The sequence below is a fragment of the Sarcophilus harrisii genome, chromosome 6 (assembly GCF_902635505.1).
Source record: "Sarcophilus harrisii chromosome 6, mSarHar1.11, whole genome shotgun sequence".
Lineage (NCBI taxonomy): Eukaryota > Metazoa > Chordata > Mammalia > Dasyuromorphia > Dasyuridae > Sarcophilus > Sarcophilus harrisii.
In genome coordinates, this window is record NC_045431.1 from 136,180,433 (window position 1) to 136,203,844 (window position 23,412).

General features: G+C 36.0%; 1 protein-coding gene across 3 annotated transcripts in view; it reads left to right on the forward strand.

Moving 5' to 3' along the window:
* The first annotated feature begins 967 nt into the window (after positions 1 to 967).
* Positions 968 to 23,412, forward strand: part of UBE2D3 (ubiquitin conjugating enzyme E2 D3) — a 41,178-nt gene continuing 18,733 nt past the window's right edge. The window contains exons 1-2 of one of the 3 annotated variants that reach the window (XM_031943360.1): positions 968 to 1,727; positions 2,489 to 2,655. In XM_031943360.1, coding sequence (XP_031799220.1) covers positions 2,632 to 2,655 — 24 coding nt within the window. In that variant the 5' untranslated portion in view covers positions 968 to 1,727; positions 2,489 to 2,631. Of the gene's footprint in view, positions 1,786 to 2,488; positions 2,656 to 23,412 lie in introns of all 3 variants that reach the window. The other 2 variants (XM_031943362.1, XM_031943361.1) reach the window with 2 other exon arrangements.

Here is a 23,412-nt window from a genome sequence, read left to right on the forward strand (position 1 = left end):
GAGAATTAAGAGTCCCTTTCTAGTCTCAGAGATGAGTAAATATGCTAAAAGCTATTGCGTTACCCCGTTTATCTAGGCTTTACCCTAAAAGAGAATATTACAATATTTTCAGGATCTTTCTTTTGAAATTGTTTAAAAATACCTCCTGCATTGAGGAATTTGTCCAACTTTCTTTAGGGTTCTTTATAAATTTATCCTTCTAATATTTCATTAAGAGTAAGGGATATTTTGCTTACTTTAAAGCTCAAATTCAAAATACCAAGTACAAAACCTTAAAAATTAGGGATGGAGATGTAACTTTATTCAAAAAAATACTTACATAACCACGGTATCAATCAACTTGATCACCAACTTTGAGTTCCTCTGACATTCAAAAGCTTGTAAGGCTGTTTTCTCCCAGAGCTGGGAGATGGGATTACCTATGTCTTTATAATACAGTTTACAACAAAATTATCTCTGCCTGCTTTACGTGGTCAGGAAGCCACTGGGAAATGATTCTTCAACTCAACTTACACCACACTTTAGTATCAGCACTAGTATTTTCATCAACACGATTACCAAAATGGCTACTTCTAGGTTTCGCTTTGTCCAACTCCGTGCATTTAAATGGAAAAACGAGGAACAGACCGTGTCAGGGGGTCGAACTTTTAACCCTGGCCCGGGCCTCAGTCAATATTCAGGCGGCCTGCTCCGAGATCACCCGGGAATCCCGGAACAACCGATCCAAGAGCTCCTCCAGGACCATCCTAATGGGATCTCTCAATTAAGCGTACCGCGCTCCCGGCTCCTAATGACTGGAGGGTCCAGAGCGCTGCCCTCCCGAATAGTGAAAGGCAACACCCAACAGTCTAGGTATTGACGATGAAGGTGCCGCCTAATTGCGCAACGTCCTAAAACATCCCCACCCCTCCCTCCGACCCTCTCCGATTGGACGCAAGGAAAGAGCTCTCAACATCTCCCAGAGATGGGCACGCGCCCCGGGGAATTCCACTTCCTTTCTAGGCCCTCCGCGTAATCCTTCCGGCTACTTCCCGGCACGGGCTTCATCCCGGTTACCCCACTAAACTCTCGCGAGAGTTAGGGTACGGGGCAGTGGAGGGGTTGAGAAGGAACCAAGAGTATCCATCACGAAAACGATCCCTAATCTCCCCCCACCCCGTAAATGACAAGCCTCCAGTCAGCAACAAGATTCTCGCGAGATTCGTTTCTCCCACAACCAAACGAGAAGGGGCGTGGGGACCCTGTCGCTGCCGCCTTCACTACCTCCCCCCCATGGTCTCCTTCCGGTTCTCGATGCTTCTCTCAGCCTGAGTTTCCCCGCCTCCAGCTTGCTCTCCTCCCACCTCAGCTCATGACCCGCCTCCGGCCCCCGCCCTGTCTGCCCGACCTCCGATCCGTTTAGTAAGAATTCCGCCTTTTGGGGTAGAGGAAGGGAGAGCACCCCCAACTGCGGCCCCCAGCCTAGGAAGAGTAGGAAGTGAACCATTCCCCTCCGTCCTTCTCGTCCTCGTCCTGTCCTCGCGACGGCGGCGTTGGCGGACTGATACGCGGCGGCGGTGAAGGGGCACGGCGGGGGAGGGGCGGAGCGTGGCAGCTGGCAGTAGTTCCGTCAGAGCGGACATCTTGTGGCTGTGTCGTGCGCGTGAGCCCCGTAGGGCCGGGGAGGCACCAGCTGCCGCGCGGGGAGGAGGCCGAGGCCGCAGCTTGAGGGAGGCCCCGGCCCCTCTGTACGCGTGGGTGTGGATGACTAGGGGAAGGGGAGGCCGGCCGACTTGGGCTGGCCGGGTAAGCGGGGTGGTCGGGTGGGTCTGAGCGGCCAGCTAGTTGGGTGGGGTGAGAAAAAGAGGGGAGGGGAGGCCGGGGGAGCTGGGTCCGTTCGCGCGGGAGGCTGGGGGGCGGGGGCGGGGGGGTGCTGCGCGCGCCGGGGTCCTGGCCGGCGCGTAGTGCTGATGGTGATGGTGATGGTGGTGGAGGTGACGGTGGTGGCCGCGGCGGAGGCAGCAGCCGGGAGGGAGCGCGCGTGCACGCGCCTGGAAGGCGGAGAGTGCGGCGGTGTCTGGGGCGGCACGGATAGCCACGGCCAGCCACTGCCTTATCTCCTCCAGATCCCACTCGAACCCCCTGGCTTCTCGCCTTCCCCTGCCAACTCTCCTGGGAGCGGAGACGAGCGGCTCTGGGTCCCCCGGGCCGTCCGTCTGTCCCCTCCCCCACTCACCTCCCTCGGCACCGGTGACGCCGGCGCGGCGCGGCCTAGGCCCCGGCTCCTCCCCGGAGCCGACCCCGACCCCCATCCCCACCCCCACCCCCATCCCCACCCAGCCCTCTCTCGGCTCCTGGGAGGTCGGACTCGTGGCCTCCCCTGGCGAGGCACCCCTCGGGGCTGGAGGACGGCTTCGTGGCCTCCCCCGGACCCCGGATCGCGTCAGTTTGGGCGGGGGGGGCGTCCCCGGGTCCGGGCGAGTGCTGATCTGGTCCGTTTTTGCACAAGGCGCCTGTGTCGGGCGGAGCCGGTGTGAGAAGAGAGATCCCCTCCCCCCAACCCCTCCCCGCCGCCCGGGATAATCAGAGTTTTTGGCCGGACCCTTCTGCCCACCGAGAGAGTGCGGAGTCAGGCGGAAAGAAGCACACACCATGGCGCTGAAACGGATTAATAAGGTAATTAACAGCCGCGGCTGGAGGGCGGGGGCAGTGCTGGCGGCGGGCCGGGAGAACCCGGGTTCTTAGGGGCCTCCTAGAACCCCCCGGACTGGGTGCCAATTTCCGCATGGGAAGAATTTCTTGGAAGGGGGGGCCTGATTTTCCTAGGGATATCCTTTGCCCCCCAATTTGAGTAGCCCAAGAAGCGCCATACGGAGCTATGTCGTAGCGTGGAAGCCTAGCCCCGAGCCCTCTGAGGGCAGAAAGATGCGCCTGTATGACCTTGGGGGGCGCCCGATTGCTCCAGACCATGTTTGTGCCCCAGTAATCGAGGCCTCCCCTTCCTCCATTGAGGGAGGGGACGTGCCAAGTGAGTAATCCTGACCGTCTTCTGGGCTCTGGAAGGGTGGCCGCCAGTGCGCTCCACTGGGGGGCTGTATTCCCTCGACCCTTGTTCAGGGACCCGGGAAGACACTGACACAATGGGGTCGACTTCCGAGGCAGTGTGATCTGAGCTTTGCCGGGAGTGGGGGTGGGGGTGGGGTAATCCCGGCCTTCTTCAGACGCATTTTTTCCGGGGAGAGTGTGGTTTTTCCAGTTGATGCGGGAATGATAGTAAATAACTGATCCAAGTTGCCGAAAATCTCTGGTTTTCCAAAGCGGGACTGATGGCGGAAGCCTCAAATGGGATGGTTGAGGATTTTCTTGCTCTAACTTCTGTCCTGCATTTAAGATGGCGGCTGCTTTGCCTAGTTCTCTGTTATCAATCTCTGGGCTCTTATGTGACAGACCTGCATTCGTTGATGATTTGTTTCAAGTTGCCTTGGGCATAGGAGGCTGCAAGGTTAGGCTACCGGTTTAAAAATTTAATAAGGCCAAGGGAAATGACATACTGTATTTTTCTAAGTTTTTGGCTCTTTAGTGTATTCAGGGTTTGGCTCTTACACCATCCAGGCGGGTGGAGTATTTACAACAAACTTGAAAGAAAAAAAAGTCTGGCTGTGAATTCAGCCTTCTCAGAAACTAGGAATGGAAAGAAGTTACTGTGAAAAATTTTGATGTAATAACTGAAAAGAAGCTTTGTTTGGAGACCTATCAAACAAAAAACTAAAAGAAGTTGTTTAAACTAAATCTATATTAGATGTCCACTTATTAGCAAGAATATATTTTTAAAAATCTTAATTGGATGTGCTAGTATTTTAATATTGCTTTGTTTGGTAAGGCCCAAATTATTTTTAAAATGGAGCATACATATTTATATATATGGATTAGTAAATGTACATTTCTTTAGTGCAAAGGAAAATACTTCTTTACCATTAAAGTCTTGATGTTTGTTTTTAGATCCTGACCCTGCTACTTAACTAGTTGTCTGAAACTTAAGGCAAATTACTTGACCTTAGTTTCCTCATTTGCAAATTCAGGGAGTTGACCTAGATGATTTCTAGGTTAGGTTCTAGCTCTAACAATCTATAAATCTTAGAAGATTTTATTTTAAATAATTACTACTCTAAAATCCTTAAAAGTTTTAGGGATCTTCAGGACTCATTAAATAAATAGGACTCAGGTGGTTGACTAAGGAAAAGAATTGATTCACAGTTCAACTTAACCCCCCTTCTACCTGAAAACTTTCTTGATTTCCTTGATCTTTTGCTCTTAGCTTGTATTTGCATTTTGTTTTGTTTTTATGCATTTATATAACGTTTTTCCCCCAATGAAAGGTAAGATTGGAATTAGAGTAAAAATGTTTGATTTTAGTACATCCTTAGCACATATGGCACAGAGGAAATGCATGTCAATTAATGTAGTTTAGCTATTTCTGAATATTCACTAAACCTAAAGTTTCACATACAGTTCTATTCACAAGGAGTTGAACTTGGAATTTATGGGACTTTGACATGTCATCTACTCCAGGTGTTAAAACTCTGTAACCCAAGTGAACCCAAAAGAGATTAAAATATAATTGGGAAATATTTAACTAAAAAAAAAACTTTAAAGTCAGTGGAACACAATAATGTCTTCTGAGTTCACTTGTAAACCTTAGGGAATCTGTTTTTATTTGAGTGAATGTGTACACACAAACATACATCCCCAATTTAACCCCATGAATCTTGATTTATGACAAAGGAAATCCTAAAACCATAAGATATCCAAGTCTACACTTTTAAGTATGAACAATTTTATTTAGGAAATTTAAACATATCTTAACATGTATAATATATGTATAATATGAAAGAACTAAAGTCAAGACATCCAGTTGCTTACCTAGTAATAGCTTTGCAGAGATTGAGCATGAATATATAGTGAAAAAAGGACTGGATTTAAAGTTAGAATCTTCTTGATTCAATATCTGGCTTTGCCACTTAATCTTTACTTTTACTAATACTTCTTGTCTTACACAAGTAACTTTTTTGTGGCCTGTTTGTTTATGTGTAAAATGAAGCAACTAATAAGGTTCTTTCCAACTCTGATGATCTTTGGAACAAATTACAAAGGAACATTTAAAGAATATGTAGCAATTTACAAGTCAGGAAATGGAAACTTAAAGGGCGTTAGATGACTTGCCCAAGATGACACAACTAGTCATTAGCCAGAGGTAGAACTTGGTATTCTAAGTGCTCTTTACAGACTTATTACACGTTGCCTTAGTCTGGTAGTTTTTCATGAACTTATACTTTAGATTGGTAGTGTATGCTACTACAAAATTTGACTATTGATGAAATTTGTTCTGTTGGAGGAATTCAATTTTAAATGAATTCTGTTTTCAAAGTCAACAAGTATTTAATTGCCTGCTATCTACCAGATATTATGCTTATCTTTTTATTTACACTATCCAAATAAAGATTTGAGCCAGAGAACCAACCCCAAAGCCAGGAAGAGTTCCTAGTTCCTTCTCTTACAAATATTTAGTTGTGTCAAATCTATATAGTGATTACCTTGTAGTACTTCAGGCAACTATCTCCAAACTTCATTCTATTTTCTATCTAGTGGTCCAATTCATCTTCTGAAAGCAAAAGTCTGACCCATATTACTCCTCCTGAATTTCATAAACTAATGGCTCCCTGTTATCTTCTGAACCAAATAGAAGAGAATGGGAAAGAAATGAATATTTAGTGCTTAATATTTTCTAAATATACTTAAGCACTTTTATCTGATCTTCACTGCCACCCCTGGTGGTAAATGCTTGTTATTCCTATTTACTGTGGAGACTTAGCCAGGGCCTTAAGCCCAAGGGTCACAAAGTAAGTAAGTGTTTAAAGGCTGAATTTGAATTCTGATATTGACTCCATGTTGACTCTTAAGGACTGGGCCTTCTCCCCTCTCCCCCCCCCTCCCCCCAATCTCTCTCTCCCCATCCTCTCTATCAGCCATTTTTTAAAAAATCCCCATTGCACCTAGTAAACTCATTATTTAACTGTTGCTTGAGACTACTTTATAGATCTCAGAGCCCTTAAGAATTGGTTTTTAGTCATAGGCTAACATTGGCCCTCTTACCCTCCCCTCCCCCCAATTCTGTAATATTAGCAGTCATTTCTACTATAAAGATAATAGGCTTACAATGTTAATTACTTTGGCTCTTTGTGGCCTACAAAATTATTTTAGTTTTGCATTCAAATCACTAGCAGATACTCCAACCAAATGGGTTATTACTACATTCCAGAGGGACTACTTCCTCAAATAATTCCTCATTCTTTTATGTTTTAATTCATGCTGTCTGGACTGACCCTTACCCTTTTTCTGTCTGTGGACATCTTATTCATTAAATGCTGTAAAATGTATTAAATGATATACCTGATTCTATCTCAGATGTCAATTTCTCCCTCTTTTGAATTCTTGTCCTCTTAAATGCCTCTCTCTAATAGTCTTTTTCCATTGTAACATTCAGTTCAATACATTTAATTGCCCACTATGTACCAGGCTAAGCACTGGGGATACAAAAAGGGGCAAGAGACAACATGAAATATATATACAAAGCAAGCTATATACAGGATAAAGAGAAAATAATTAGAAGAGGGAATTAAGAGTTAGGAAGGTAAAATTTCAGTTGAGATTAAAAGGAAGCCAGATTTTAGTAAGGAAAGAAGAGGGGAGAGCATTAGAATGCCTAGGGCTGTGATAGATTGTCTTGTTCAGGAAACGGGGAGGAGGCTAGTGTCCCTAGCTAGATCAAAGTCTTAAGTGTCAGGCAATAAGGTGTAAGAAAATTGGGAGGAGACATCAAGGCTGGAAGAGGAGAATGATACTAGATTATAAAAGGCTTTGAATGTCAAACAAAACATCCTGTATTTGCTCCTGGAGTTGAGAAGTTTATTGCGGGATTAGAGGTGACAAGATCAAATCTCTGTGTTAGGAAAATCACTTTAGGGGCTGAATAGAAACGTTATGCAGGACTAAGTTCCAACACTCTACCTTCCTACCCCTGTTATAATAATTAGGGTGGGAAGTGATGAGGAACTGAACCTAAGTGATGATAGTGTCAGAAAGAAGATGGTGTGTTAGAGATGTTGCAAAGATGAAATAATCTTGGCAACAGCTTGAAATGGGGAGTTGGGGAGTGTGAGTGGCAGTATATGCCACTTCAAGATTATAAATTCTCTGAAAGGCAATGATTAATATTCTTTGAATTTAGCAAGAAGAATCAACTAAGTTAGAGTGAATTGGACTTTCTTTGTACAGGTTACTATAATAGTGTAAATGAGCTTTAGTTAAGGATTGGCCAATCTAAGCTCAAAACCAACCTTGAAGAAAGTGATATTTTAGTGTCACTGTGACTGTGAACTGAGCATAAATTATTTTTCAAACTCTCTTCTAGCAGTTCTGGAAACTATACTACCTATGTATAAATTGGGTGGATAAACTGGATAGAGAATGGCATTTCTTAAATTTACAAATGGATGTTATTTTCCTTCACTGCATTTTAAATTTGATAACTTCTTTATCTTTGTCCTGATATGTTGCAATGTACGAAGTTTAAGCTTTTTGTCTGTCACTTAAACTATTATTGTATTAAAAATTCATGGGGCTTCCTTAAAATGTTCGGATGAATTTGTTTTGGCTATAACTCTTTAAGGCTCACTTTTTTCACCTTCTGATGAATACAGAACTTTTCCTTTTTCAATGACCTTGATGCAAATTAAATTTTTCTCATATTTTACTTCTTCAAAGTTACCTTTTGTTCAGTTGTTTTTGATTCCATTTGTACTGGTGCTCTTAAAAAAAAAAAACCCTTCATTTAAATTAAGCAATTTGATTTTTGGTATGTGATTTCCGTGGAATGAAAATGTTAAATTGAAGTTTTTGAGTTTAACCTTGGGCTATTAGAGCCTATATATCAAGTTGCCTACTTTAATATTCGGTTTTTCTATACTTGAAAGTTAATTGCTAGTAAAAAAAAAATGTAAAAGAAATGAATCAGATATCTAAATATAAAATAAATGCTTCACAACTTCTCTGCTAATCTTTAAGACCCGTCATAAAGTTGTTTTCCCTTTTGTGTTTTGGATTTTCTTTTGGAGGTCAGTTACTGAGTACTTTAAATAGTAGCTTTCTAAGAATAACTGCTAAATATAATTGAGTATAAAATATAATTTTAATACTTCACTTTATTAATGTTTGTATCCTCCAACTGAATTTGGACTTCACTCAATGTATTCCTGTGTACCTATGGCTTTCTTTTGTTTTTATTTGGGGGAGTGGATAATTTCTTTTTGTTTGATAATTGTCAACAAAATTGAGGCTAGTTGAATTTGAAGGTGAATTTGATTTTTAGATCGGTGGCATTCTGGTTATTGCTGAAAACAGTAGTGGGCTTACGGCCATAAACCATGTAATTTAGAGCTTAAAGAAATTTAGTCCAATCCCCTTATTTTAAGGAAGAAGTGAAGTGTGACTTGTAATCTCAAGTCACCCAGGTAGCAGAACCTTGATATAAGCCCAGATAGACTGACTCCAAAGGTAACCTGCTTTTTTGCATTCACTTTGATAATTTGTAGCCTTGACCTTGAAGCTATACTAACCTGTATTCCTCTAGCTCCTTTTCCCTTGAAGGCAGCATTTCCATCCTAGCTTTTTTACCTTATCTCAGTTTTTTTTTTTTTTTTTTTTTAACATGAGTGAAAAATGTCCTAATGTTCAGCTGTCACATCCTACCAAACCAGGGAAAGTTTTAGGTGTCTTACCTATAATTATAATTTATATATGTTTCCGTTTGTCTTCTTAGCTATATAAAATAAAGAAATATGTGTTTCTTTGAGTCTTGAAAATAAATAATTTTCGAGTTTGAGTTAAAAAAATTATTAGTAAATTTCTTTGTATAATGACCAAAGAATAAATATAAACCTTAGTACTTAGTTCTTAATTTTCTCGATGTTTTGAAGTACTGATTTATCAAATTATCAATTAGTACTTCAAACTAGTTTAAAATGGGAATTAATTAAAACTTCAGAACTAGATAGTGTCATTTCAAATTATAAAGGAGCTCTATAATTTTTTATTACAATTTTTTTTTTTTTAGAAGACTTTGTCTTTAAAGATTTAATTATGTAGATCACAGGGATTTGTTTCTATTTGAATTTGACTCCAGTGATTTAGAAAAAGCCCACAGGCTGGAAACAAAACTTGACTGTGGAAGTTGACTGGTTTATCTAGGAATCAAATCGGTTTCATTAGCAGTCTTACCAGTTTGTGGGGAAGTGTTATGATTTTTTGAGATGCTAAGCCAGATGCTCTTAATGATCTGACAACTTCTCCAGAAACCATTTTTGATATTTTTCTTGAAATCAACTTTATCAGTTTATGTCTGACTTCTAATTTTTCTTGCCCCTAAAGTATGTCTCCTTTTTTTAAAAACTGTTAAATCTTTAGAATGAATAGAAATTTAGCTGAAACTAATTACTTTTTATGACTGACGTTGGTCATGTTGGATTTTTATGACCAGTGAAGAGATATTTAAATGTTTTTTCCTAATCTTGTAGGTGTTGTTTCCATATTTAATTATTTACAAAATGACTTGTTTTTTATTTAATATTCTATTTTCCCTCAGTTCATGTAATAGCAATTTTTAACATTTGTTTTTTAAATTTTGAGTTCCAAATTTTTTCCAAACTTCCTCCTTACTTCCTCTTACCTCATCATAAGATTTTACATAAGTAGTCATAAAAAACATTTCCATATTATTTATATTGTAAAATCAAATACTCTCTTCCCAACTTCCACCCTTACCCCTCTCTTCCCCCCCAAAAAAATAAAGCCTTGAGAAAACAAAAAAAAAATTTTTTTTTTAAATGCTTCAATCAGTAATCAGACACCATCAAATCTTTGGGGAGGTGTCTAGCTAGCATTTTTTATCTGTAGGTTCTTCAGACTTGTCTTGGATCATTGTATTGCTGAGAGTAGCTGGCATTGTTGTTGTTACTTTGTACCCAATACATTTTACTTTGCATCAAAGTCTTTTCAGCTTTTTCTTAAGAGTATCCTGTTCATCATTTCTTTCTTTTCTTTCTTTTTTTTTTTTTTTAAATAATAGCCTTTTATTTTTCCCAAATACATGCAAAGATAGTTTCTAGCATTCATCTTTGCAAAACCTTATGTTTCTGTTTTTTCTCTGAACCCTTCCCCTAAACAGTAAGCAATCCACTATAGCTTAAACATGTGCAGTTCTTCTAAACATATTTCCATATTTGTTATACTGCGAAAGAAGTCAGATCAAAAGGAAAAAAAAACCCAGCAAACCTCACCATCACCAAAAAAGGTGAAAATATTATTCTTTGATCCACATTTAGCATAGTTTTCTCTGGATGCCTCTGGTTCTTTCAATCACTTATCTATTGACTGCCTTGAATCACCTGCTGGTCATCATTTTTTATAGCACAATAGTATTATTCCATCATAATCACATACTACAATTTGTTCAGCCATTCCCCATTTTATGGACATCCCCTCAATTATCCATTCTTGCCAGGAGAAAAAAAAATCTGCTTATAAAATATATAGGGTGGTTTTTTTTTTTTTTTTTTTTTTTTCTTTTTGGGGGATACAGATCTAATAGTGGTATTTCTAGGTCAAAAGTTATGCACGGTTTCATAGCCCTTTAACAACTCCATCAATAGTGTATTAATGTCTCATTTTTCTTTTTCTGTTCTATTGGCCAAAGGTAGTAGGTATTAGGTAGTTCAGAATTGTTTTAATTTGCATTTCTTCAATCAATACTAAATGTTTTTTCCATGTGGCTGTAGATGGCTTTGATTATTTCATCTGAAAACGGCTCATATTTTTTGATCATCTATCATTGGGCTTTCATTTTTCAAATTTAAATGTGTTCTTTGTGGTTGAGAAATGAAACCTTTATCAGAGAAACTTAATTAAATTTTTTTTCTTAGTTACTATGCTGTCTCCTTCCATTCCCCTCCCCCAATCCTGTTTATTCTCTCCTTTCATCCTTTGCTTCTGATTAACCCCTTTCCTCAATCTACCCTCCCTTCTTTCACCTCCTCCTCACTCCGCATATGTCTCACTTCTTTTTATCCCTTCCCCTCCTTCTTTTCCTTAGAGTAAGATAGATTTATATACCCAGTTGAGTGTATATGTTTTGAGCCAATTCTGATGAGAACAAAGTTCATTAATTCTCCTTTACCTCCCCCACTCTTCTTCCCCCTCCACTCTAAAAGCTTTTTCTTGTTTCTTATGTGAGATATTTACTCAATTCTTTCATTTTCCTTTTTCCCTGTATATTCCTCTAACCTTTATTTTTTTAGGTATCATTCCTTTATATTCAAGTCATCTGTGCACTTTATATATATATTCCTATTAACTACCCTAATGAGAGAGTTTCTGTGAATTATTAAGTATCATCTTTCCATGTTGGAATGTGAACAGTTTTAACATTAAGTCCCCTATGATTTTCTTTCCTATTAACATTTTTATGCTTTTCTTGAATCTTGTATGTGTAAGTCAAATTTTTTTATTCATCTCTGGATCAAGAATGTTTGACAATCCTCCATTTGAATTTACACTTTTCTCCTGAAGGATTATACTCAGAGCTCCTTTGCTCTGGTTCTTTAATGAAGAAGCTCCTAAATCTTGTGTTATTCTGATGATGGCTCCCAGATAATTAAATTGTTTCTTTCTGACTGCTTGCAATATGTTCTCTTCACCTGGGAACTCTTAATTTGGTGAAAATATTACTGGGAGTTTTCATATCAGTGAATTTTTTCAATTTCTGTTTTTACCCCCTTGGTTACCCTCAAGGCAGTTTCCCTTGATAATTTCTTGAAAGATAATGTCTAGGCTCTGATTGATTTTGGCTTTCCCGTAGTCCACTAATTTTTAAATTATTCCTCCTCGATCTAATTTCCAGGTCACTTGTTTTTCAATGAGATATTTCGCATTGTGTAGCAGTTTTTTTTTCATTCTTTTATTGTTTCTTGATTTCTCATTAAGCCATTAGCTTACATTTGCTTAGATCTAATTTTTAAGGAATTTTCTTCAGAGTGAGCTTTTTAACCTTTTCCATTTGTCTAATTTCTACTTTTAAATGAGTTTTCTTCAGTGGATTGTTTTTTCCAGTTAGGCCAATTCTGCTTTTTAAAGGAACTATTCTCCTCATTGGCTTTTTGAATTTCCTTTACTATTTGACTTGGTCTGTTTTATAAAGTGTTGTTTTCTTCAGGGAGAGTGAGAGTGAGTGAGTGTGTGTGTATGTATGTGTGTCAGTTTGTATGTCTGTCTCTGTCTTTTACCAAGCCATTGACTGGTTTTTCATGATTTTCTTGTATTCTCATTTCTCTTCCCAATATTCCTCTCCCTTTCTTGATTTTCAAAACTCTTCCTTTTTGAGCTCTCTCTACCATGGCCCAAGGACTAATTCATATTTTTCTTGGAAGCCTTGGATGTATTTTCTGAGTGTTTTGATCTTCCTTTTATTCCTTTGTTTTGTGAGTAAGTAGCTTTCTGTGGTCAAAATTTTTTTGTTTTCCCATTTTCCCAGGTGGTTTCTTGACTATTAACTCATAAAGAAGAGTTTTGCTTCCAAGTTGGATGGCACAGATAGTTTTAGGGACTTCTGAGTGACCAGAAGCACTCTTTTTTGCCTTGGGACTGTGATGAGAGTCCCCACTCCAGTGAAGCTTACAAGCCCTGGTAGCAGTAGTGTTTAGTGTTCTTCCTCACCCTGGGATTGCCACCCAGGACTGTGACTTGGATCTGAGTATGGGCAAAGCAAAAGAATTCTGGATTACAAAATCTAGAAGTAGTGGTTTCTTTTGCTGATTTTAATGGTGGCTCCCAGGATCTGCTTCTGGTTTGCTGGAGCTGAGTGAGGCTGTGTTGCCCAGGCTTGCACTGGACTATACTCCACTCTTATCCAGATGTGATAAACCTTTCTTGCCAGAAAATTATTTCACTTCTTCCTTTTGTGGAGAACGTTCTGCTGCTCCAGGAATGATTTTATGGCATTATTTAAATCTATAGGGAGTAATTTGGGAAGAGCTCAAGCAAGTTGTTGCAAAGAAATTTGCTATTTTGGCTGTGGCCCCCCAATTTTTTTTTAACCTTTAACATAAACTTTAAACAACTTTGTAATCCCCCTTTACGTTATTTTTGTATGTGGTTAGCTCTGCTCTTCATCATATCACCAGTATCCTTCCTGCCCATTGACTGTTTTAATGAACCCACCTCACTAGTTGAGGAGGGGAAAGAGCATAGGAAAATAAAACATCACAAAAAATTAGTTATTTCTTCAAGTGGCACATGTACCTAAAACATAAAAATAAGTTTTACATCAATATTTTATACTTAATTCATAATTATCCTGTTTTTTCATTGTGATTTTTAATTTTTGATTGTCCTTTGCTATTCCTCAATAGAAATATGAGCCTCTTTTTGCTATTCCTCAATAGAAATATGAGCAGCTTTTTTTCTTCATTTTTCAGTATGCCCTTATCACGGTATTAAACTTTATTATTGTTACTGATAGGCGAAAGGAAACATGGAGGCACTTACCATCTTGGTGGTCTTCAGAAGTAGAAAAAATTACTGTTGTAGGTAAATAGAAGGGTGATCATAAAACAGAAGGAAAAAGGTGAATTCATAATATTAGAAGTATGAGAAATTGTCAACAGGCATTGACTTTATATTATAATTTTGTTTAGAATGTTTTAGCATTGCTCTTTGGATTATTGATATCCTTTCAAAAACAAATTTGTGTAAAGCTAATTTTAAATTTGGGGCAGTCATGAGGTCTGGTAATCAAGTGGATCAAGAGCTGATTTTATGAGTAAGAAAAATCTGGCTTCCTGGTCTTTTTTATATAGGCACATCTTTCCTATGTAATGCTACACAAAGTCATCATTTAGTGTCTACCTCTAACAATTCTTTAACAGTATGTTTTAGAGAATGTGAAATTGCTTTGTTGACTATTGTATTTTCTTTTAAATGATGTGACATACTTATAAGGTCTTTTAAAATTTAAGTTTTATTTTATTTTTGAGTGAAGATCAGCTTGCTCACAAAATTTCAAATCACTTTATATCTCCCCTTTTCTCTCTCTTCTCACTGTGCATTGAGAAATCAAGAAAAATAAAACCCTTATTACAAACATGTACAATCAAACAAAACATTTTTACATTGATCATATCTAAAAAAATTGTGGGGAGGAGAGAAAGAAGTATGAGAGAGCCAGGTGAATTCTGTTGTTGAGTTAACTTGTATCTAGCCTTCCCTTTGGGGGAAAATGTTAAAAAGGGTTCCTTGTTTGTACCATTTTTATATAAATCAAAACAAATGTCATTTTTAAAAGTAAATTATATTCTTCATTGCTTGAGTAATTAAAATCCTTAAGTTTGACCTCAAAGAAGTGATGACTTACCTTTTTTCCTTTGGAAAGGTGGGGTCCTGCAAGTAATCCGTGTGCTGTCAAACTTGGTATCTTATTTTTGCTGAACTTTTTTAGTTTGCAGTAGGAATAGTGTTTCTAAAGAGAGGCAGTAGGAATATATGTGAAATAAAGCATAATATGAAGACTAAATATAACAATAAAATTTTACATATTTTAATTCTCTTGTTTTTACATCATATATATATATATATTTAATCTACTCTAATTCAAAAAATTAGAGTCTGGCTTAATATGTTGCCTTTTTTTGTACTCATTATTCCTGCCTTTGTGAAAATAGGGAGGGAAAGGATAATAGGTTTCATTTTTAGCTGTTACATATGTAGCTTTTAAAAGTAGTGACAAGTTAACTATAGATTCTTCAAAGAATTGAATTATTTTAAAATTTTGTTTAATAGTAATAATTAGTATAGGTATATGATTGTCAGGCAGCAATGCATTTAAATGCTTTGTGTTTGGAGCAAAATATAGGTTTTTAAATTTTAAGTAAGTTTTGTAATTATGATTTCTAATTTTAGGCCTACTTAAGCTAGTCACTGATGTCTTAAAATGTAAGTAGAAAACATGCCTTTGGATGATTGGCTTTTATTTGTATTGGTATTATGGAATGATGACTATATTTGGAAGTTGAACTAAATTTTATGGATTTTGAGAAGAAAAATGTTCAATTTACTTATGATCTTTTTTTTTTAATATGGCATATATATATATATGTATATAGGAGCAGTTATATATATATATGTATATAGGAGTTATAGGAGCTCCTATATACATATATATATATACATATATATATATATATGTATATAGGAGCAGTTAATATATCTTAAAGTTTTCCCAATTCTATAAGTTTTTAATTTATTTTAAATACTCAAGGATATATCTCATATTTTAAAAATGTAGAATTTTTTGAAAAATCATTGAAATTTTCCCTTTAAATCCAATTTCTATATTATAGAAAGTGGATCATAGGGCATGATATAAAGTTGATATAAAAGTCAAATTTATTGTTTTAACATTTTATTTCTATCTTTGTTTTTACATCCTTTGTATTTCCCATTCAATCCATCTCTCCAAACACATCTTCCAAGAGAGAGTTGGTTTGAGACTTGGAGGTCAGTCTAGTCCAACCCCTTTTGTTGTATTTTTCTAAGGTTACACTGAGAAGCTTTTAAATATCAGGTAGGTTGTGAAGATAACTATCTTTTGCATTTAACCAGTCCTTTAAAAACTAATATTTTGTAATTTAGCATTGTTATATATATATAGCTTTTTGAGAGTATTTTGATACCATTTTAAAAATGAAATTGACTGAAATGCCTCTGCCACTTAACTATTTTGCTTTAGCCCAGAACTTTAGACATTGCGTTTCTTGTTTGCACATCTGAAGGTTTGGGACTGAATATTACAGAATATAAATTAATGATATATAATTCAGTAGTTTTGTATGAGCTTTGTGGCTATACAATAATTTAGAGAAATCCTGGGAGGTTTTTCTGTTAGCTACAGTAATTGTGTTAATGCTGAGCTTTTGATTTTCTAGCGATTTTTTTTCACTTGGCTTCAGGCATCAATAGAAAATAGAAAATAATTTGGTTACATCTTCGTTAGAAAAAAGTTTCGTCACTTTTTGGTGTTTAGAATTTGTAAAATCTAGGATAATGCTTTCTAATGTGTAAATTGCCAGTGCTACCTAACTCTTTTTAAATAATAATTTCAATATCCCTTTTCCTTACCATTTTAAAAATATGGACAAATCTCTTTAAAGAAGTAGTATACAATTTTCATAGTTGGTCATTTAATAAATCTATCCTTCCTACAACACTTAAAAAAGGAATCCTGATTCTAGTGGTTGCTTTCTCAACTACCTATCCATATTCATTATATGCAGCTCATATCCATGCCCTATAATCAGTCTACAGCTGGAACTTCTGTTCCTCTTGATAATAAGGATAACAGTGGAATACAGGCTCTCCATTCATTGTCTCTTAACTTTTATGAGCTCGTTTTTTGTGATTCTGCATTTCTCTTACACTTGTGTACAGTTCTTCATTGGTTGTTTGTTACACCCAATTTATGCCTATTGTGGCTAATCTACAAATTTGAATTCTAATGGCATAGCATTGATTAGCAAAAGGATATTGGTGTTTAAAAAGGTGGGTCTTTGTTTTAGGGAGAAGCTTGGAGATGTAAAGATGTAGGGAGAAGCACTGAACCAAGGACAATCATGTGTGGTCAACTTAATCTACACCCCTTCCCTCCCCTCTCCCCCAATAGGTAGGTGTTCCAGCTGATTGTGTATATCAAAGTCTGGATATGTTAATGTTGGGTACACCTTTGGGAATATTTAGGCTGAATTTGGAGTGATTATGGATCTAATTTAGTAGTAGATTTCCTTGTTTCTGGACTTGATAGCTTGATAGGATTAGTACAATGTTATCTATACTCAAGAGCATATGAAGGATATGATAAGATAATCCCCTTCACTCCTTGGCAGAGTTGAGAGGTCCTGGGGTGCTTGTATATAGTGGTTGTTTTTTTTTTTTTTTTTTTATTACCCTCCCCCACTTTCTAAAAAATCTTTCTTGCAAAGAAGATTGGGAGGATATTGAGGCAAATTTTGATATGAACTCAAAACTAAATAAAATATTTTTAAAGAATCTCTCAAAGCCCATACCACATAAAGGGAATCCTTCCAATAGAATTCAGTTATTTTTTGGTACTTTTCATGAATCCTTAGGCTTTTGACATTTAAGATCCTTCATAGATATTTCCCAGTTTTTAGTCTTTTGTTTTATCCTTGAAGTGTTTTGAAGATGATCTCTTGCTAAACTTATGGAAAATTATTTCATCTTCTCACTGTTTTATGAGGCAGTGCCACTTAAAATTTTTCATTATTTTACATTGTAAGATTTTATAAACGAATTAAAAACAGCCAACTAGATCTAGGCTGCCACATCTCTCAGCATGTAAAAGGAGCTACCTGAGACTGCTTTTTGAGATGAATGATTAATATCGCTTTAATTTATTTAGAAAATAGTTGTAGTCTTTGTTATTTTATCTTCTTCCCATTATTTGGCAGCATTATTAGTGTTTTTTGTTTTTTTTAAACCAGTCAAGTTGAAATTGCCATGTTATTTTTCATTTTTTCCAATGTGATTTTGGATAGTATGTATCTCTTGCACACATTAGAGATAGTTCAGAAATGACAATTTACTATTTCACACAAAATAAATAATAAATATAAAAGACTCCTGTCACGTATTAACAAAATTACTTAAAATAGAATTTACCAACTTAATTTATGATTATAGTTACAATCTTTTGGGAGGCTGATATAAAACTTCATCTAAACCTAAAGTGGTTTCCAGGATTGCTAAATTTATGTCCAAATAACTACTATTTAAGTCTTTTGGCAAAAGAATCAGCCCATGGCCAATATGCCTATGCTTTACTGGTGGTTTACTTTCATTTTATTTACTTTTAAAATCACTAAATAGTATTTCTCCCCCTCTCTCTTTCTTCCCCCCAGTTACAGGTCAAAAAATATCTTCACTATTTCCGTTATGTCTATCTTCATTTGGATTCCTGGAGTATTAAAATATATACTAATTCACTCTTGAGGGTTTTGAGGATTCGTTTAACAATATGATCTTTTATTTACTAAACTATAAGACTATGTCCATTAAATATATTATGTAGCTTCAAGGTTCATTTTGGTTACTGTTTTGTTTTTTAATAATTGAAGTTGTAGTGTGTCTTGGTATTCAATTTCATTCCTTCCCCATAGTTTTTTAAATAACAACATCTGATTCTGTGGGCCATATAGAACTTGTTTCCTGAAGAATGTCCTACAATGATATTACTTCTGTCTTTAATTTTTAGGAGTAAATAGAATTTGAAATTTAAAAAATACCTGAATTGGCAATAATGGCATTATTACCGATGATCGCTTTCAAAACAATAGTGGCTATAAAAGCTATCTAGGATTGCCAGGCCTGCTGCTTAATATTTATATGACCCTTTTGTTTGTATGTTTGATATAATAAATAACGTGAGAATTTATTCAGGCAGTTAAGAGAATTTTTAAATCTGAAAAACGAAAAATTTTCTTAATGTTCTCATACTTCATGTCTAGTAACCAGTTATAATAAATAAATCTTTCACTATAAACAAAAGGAGAAACGTAGAATTTTCAACTATAATAATGTTTCATGATACCCCAACATGGTTTTTATTCCCAGGCAGTAGCGTACATACTACATTAGCAATGTGTGAGATTATTAAGTTGTAAGTAGCACCTTCTTTATGAGCATAATCCTACCTGGGAGGAAAGGAAAATTTGTTCTGACAGTGGATATTGGATTTTTTCAGATCATTAGAGAAATTTAATTCTTTTAAAAAGTAATTATTTCCTCATTTTAATTTTACAAGATACTTTTAGGTTCTTGTCATTGGTATAGTCCTATCAGAATGGGGGGTATTTTGAGTACAATTTAGAGCATAATAGATTGCACTGTCTGTCTCAGAACCAAAGTAGCCAAAATGTTAACAGGTTTGGCCCTTACATCAAATGATCCTAGGGGAAATAAAAACCTATTTGGAAGAGAGTGTGGTTTTCATTAGTTGAGATCATACCTGTCCTAATGAAGTAACAAGTCTTTAAAAGTATTTGAAGTAAGGAATCAAAAGAAAGTCATATATTTAGATCTGTATCTAGGTTTTATATGTGTGTACAGATAAACACATATTTAAATGATTTTATAATTTCTCTTTATTTATCTATTTTGAGAATGTCTAGATAGTGTTAGACCTTTGACACACTTGTCCAGGATCTTGGAATGAAGCCTAAATAAAATTCCCTTAACTAATGTTAGAATCATTGTAACTTATTTGTGTGAGAAACAACACAGAGGTTGGTTCTATAAAGAAAAACAATGTGGAGTAATTTATAGTATTTGGTTTTTTTTTTAATATAGTCTTTGAAAAACTGTTAACTTTACATGGTAGGCTACTGTTTTTATGAAAGCACTTCTAGTCCCCAATGTTTCAAGGAAAGGTGGAATTTGAGAGAAGGACTGAAGGATTTCTTTTGTGTAATAACCTTCACTGATAGCTCTCTTAGTGCATATGGCATTTCCCCCCTACTTTAACCTCTCCTTTGGTAAACTTCTCAGATGACAGGATGCTCTAGTGAGTTATTACATTTAGACACATAGTTTATACACTATTTGGACTTAGTTTTAGATGATATCTATGGTTACTTACAGGCCTCTTAATCCCATGATTTCAGCTAATACTTTTGAAATAAGATGACCTTATATTTTCCATATCTTGCATATAAATAGGAACCCAATAAATATATATTGATTGATAATAACTCGCTAATAAACTGCTATTTATTTTCTAACATTAGGAGAGTAATCAATAGCTTTTATTTTCTCTTAATTTTTCTTTTTTCTTTTGTTTTCTTTCTTCCCCCCCCCCTTTTTTTTTTTTTTTTTTTTTTGACTGAGACAGTTGGAGTTAAGTGAATTGCCCAGGGTCACACAGCTAGGAAATGTTAGGTGTCTGAGGCCACATTTGAACTCAGGTTCTTCTGGTTTCAGGGCTGGTGCTCTAAACACTGCACCACCTAGCTGCCCCATCAATATCTTTTAAATATGAGAAGTCTATTTCTCAAAGAGAAACATTTGCTATATTAACACAGCTTTATTTTAAAAAAATTAATTGAACTGAATTTAAAAAATGTAAAAATAAGTCCCAAATAAATAAACCTTTTTTTTTTTTTTTTTTTTTTAGTAATCTTAGCAGCTTTTTATTTGGTTTAGATCACCTAATGTAACTTTTGTGATCTTATTAAAGAAATCTTTTTTCTTTTAAAAGTAGTTGTAATCAAAATCAGTATGCTAATAATAAATCTCTAATTCTTGGTTTTGGGATTTCTTAATTACTTGGTATAAATTTTTCCAAATCGCAAATTCTTTGTAGCATTTTATTACATTCATTAGATAGATTAGTTTATTTAGGCTGTTCCTCAATAATTGTAAAATCAATATTTTTATATGTACAAGTTGTAGGTCAAAAAGTATTGGCAGGTTTGTTGCTCCTCCTACAGTATATTACTATGTTGTCCCAAAGTGGATATTTACCTGTATCTTTCTTGAATAATGAGTTCATATAAAGTAAATTATTTCTTCTTAATCCTGTGATATATAGGAGATAGGATAATAAGCTGACCATTCAGGGTCTTGATTTTTCTTGAAACTATTATTGAAAGACAGAATCCAATGGACACTTAAACATTTTTGCCTGTTATTGCATAATACTTATCGGGAAAGACATTTGTCTGTGCTTCATTTCTGGTGAAATGTATGTTGCTGGGTAACTTACTTGTATGCTTTTAAAAATAAAGATTTTGTTACTATTATGAAAGCAAATCCATTTTAATCCATTTTAATTTGTTATTGCTTAGTATTTTCTTTTAGCTAGCTTGTCACTAAGTAACCATTTTGATAATTAAAGCAAAAAAAAATTGTGTAAAGCAAATAAATTAGTGTAGTTCTACATCTTTCAGGCAAAAAAATAGAAGTTAAAAAAATTTTGAGAGGATGTTTTACTTGTCACTTCTAAGTAGTAGCAGCAGGTGTTTCCAAATTTATTTCAACTTTGAGAACCTACATTTTCTTGGAAGTTTAGCTCAGTGGCTACTCATCTAAACTAAATCTTTTGTTTGGAAACTCTTCATTCATATCTTGGTTTTTCTAGTACGTGAGGTAATTTATTTTTGTTGAATTAAAAGGGTGTTTGTAATTAGTCTTGGAGAATAAACAAGACTATGTAGCTTTCTGGGGTTCTGAAAGCTCGCAGTCCCTTGTAATGCCAGCAAGAGTGGTCAAATGTTAGAAGAGGCAGAGGCAATAATTGAGGAAATTTTGATGTGCGAGAGAGAATTTAAGCTGAGGAAAGATTTAAAAAAAAAAGATGTGTAGGCAAAATGGGCTTGAGAATTAATGGGAGACAGAAGGGTCCATTTCAAGTATAGTGTGAGCAAACTCATAGAAGATAGGAAAAGGAAATTGTATAAAATAAGTGAAAGGAATTTGAAATACTTTAGAAAGACAATGCTTATCGAACTTGAATTTTTTTTTTTAATTCACTAATTTTCTTGGAAGTTTATACCCATTTCCTTTGTTCCCTGACCACTTACATTGTCTTTGGCACTTTACAATCTGATTTCTGCTGCTTACCATTTTCCTCTATTTTATCTCTAAAAAGTCACCATGTGATCTTATTGCCAGATAAATGTATTTTTAGTTCTTGCTGTAAAATTTGATACTTTTGAGTACTCCCTATTGGTTATTCATTCCCTTCTATCTCGGTATGTGCTTATTTTTGTTTTCATCGTTGGTCTTTTTTCATCATTCCTTGTCCTTTTTCTAACCAAATATGCTGACTTTTGCCTAAAATTTTTTTTTCTTTAATTCCTCTTTGGAGCTTAGGATCAGAGCTGATGCAAGAAACCACAGAGAATAAGAAAATCATAGGAATAAATTGATTTGGGTCTTTGAATCTGAACCTATTCTTACTAAAAAAAATCTTATGACCTATTTTAAACATTTCCTCTCTTGATAATGTCATTGTCACTCTTATTTTTCAACTCTGCCCATTATATAGACCCGTAGACGAACATCTTCAATTGTGTTTAGGATCTTTGTCTAGGTGTTATTCCTGTATAGCATCCTCAATTATGTGTTAATAAAAATCAAACCTTTAAATATCACTTACTCATAATTTTCCTTACTGATTTTCAGTCAGAGGCATCACTATTTCACTGTTCATGTTCAAAACCATAGTGTTGTCTTGCATTCTTCTCTTTCTCACACATGTCATTCTTAGGGAAGTTAATTTTTTTTTTAAAGAGGGTTTTTTTCTACATCCTATTTTCCCAGTACAATCAATGAATTTTGGTTTTCTCTCCTTTTATAGATTTAGAAATTCTAAAGCCAATAAACTCCACACCACCTTTTTGTACCTTTCTTATATATTAATTTTATGTGTATTATCTTAATTTCCTCCTTCTCAACTAAATTCAGTCCTTAATTGTTTTTTAAGATCATTGGTTTGAAGATTGGTGGCTACCTCACACAATGAAGACTCATCTTCCTGAGTTCAAGTCTAGCCCCTGACATTTACTTGCTATATCCCTGGTCATCCCTGGGCAAGTCACTTAATTTTTTAATGGTATTGACCTCAGTTTTCTCTATTATAAAACAAACTGGAGGTGGAAATGGCAAATCATTCTAGTATCTCTGCCTAGAAAACCCCAAATGGGGTTCTGAAGAGTTGTACACAATTGAACATCACCACCACTTAAATAATTTTTAGTAGTTTGAGGTAGTAGAAAGTTTAGAGCTTTCTTGTATGGTGTGCATTGGAATGTCAAATTGTCCCTAGGAATCATTTGTTTGATATATTGTGGAAGAAATTCCTAAATGTGGTAGATAAAATATTTGCCTTTGTGATCTTTTCTAATTCCTTTTATTTATTTATTTATTTATTTTTTTGCAGGGTGAAGGGTTAAGTGCTTGGGGAGTAGGGGGGATCTTGAGGCAGTTGGATTAAGAAATTTGTCCAAGATCACACAGCTAGGAAGCATTAAGTGTCTGAGTTGGATCTGAACTTAGGTCCTTGACTCTTTTTAAAGGTTTAAGGGTTTTTAAGAATTGATGCTCTAGCCATTGTGCTGCTCCCTAATCTTCTAATTTTTAAGGTTCTGGAAGAAAGAAGCTTATCTTTGCCTTAAATTGGTTTGTTTGGTATCTTAATTCTGTGCTACAAACTTTGTTCATGAAAGGATGGAGTTTGATTTAAACTGTTTAACATCT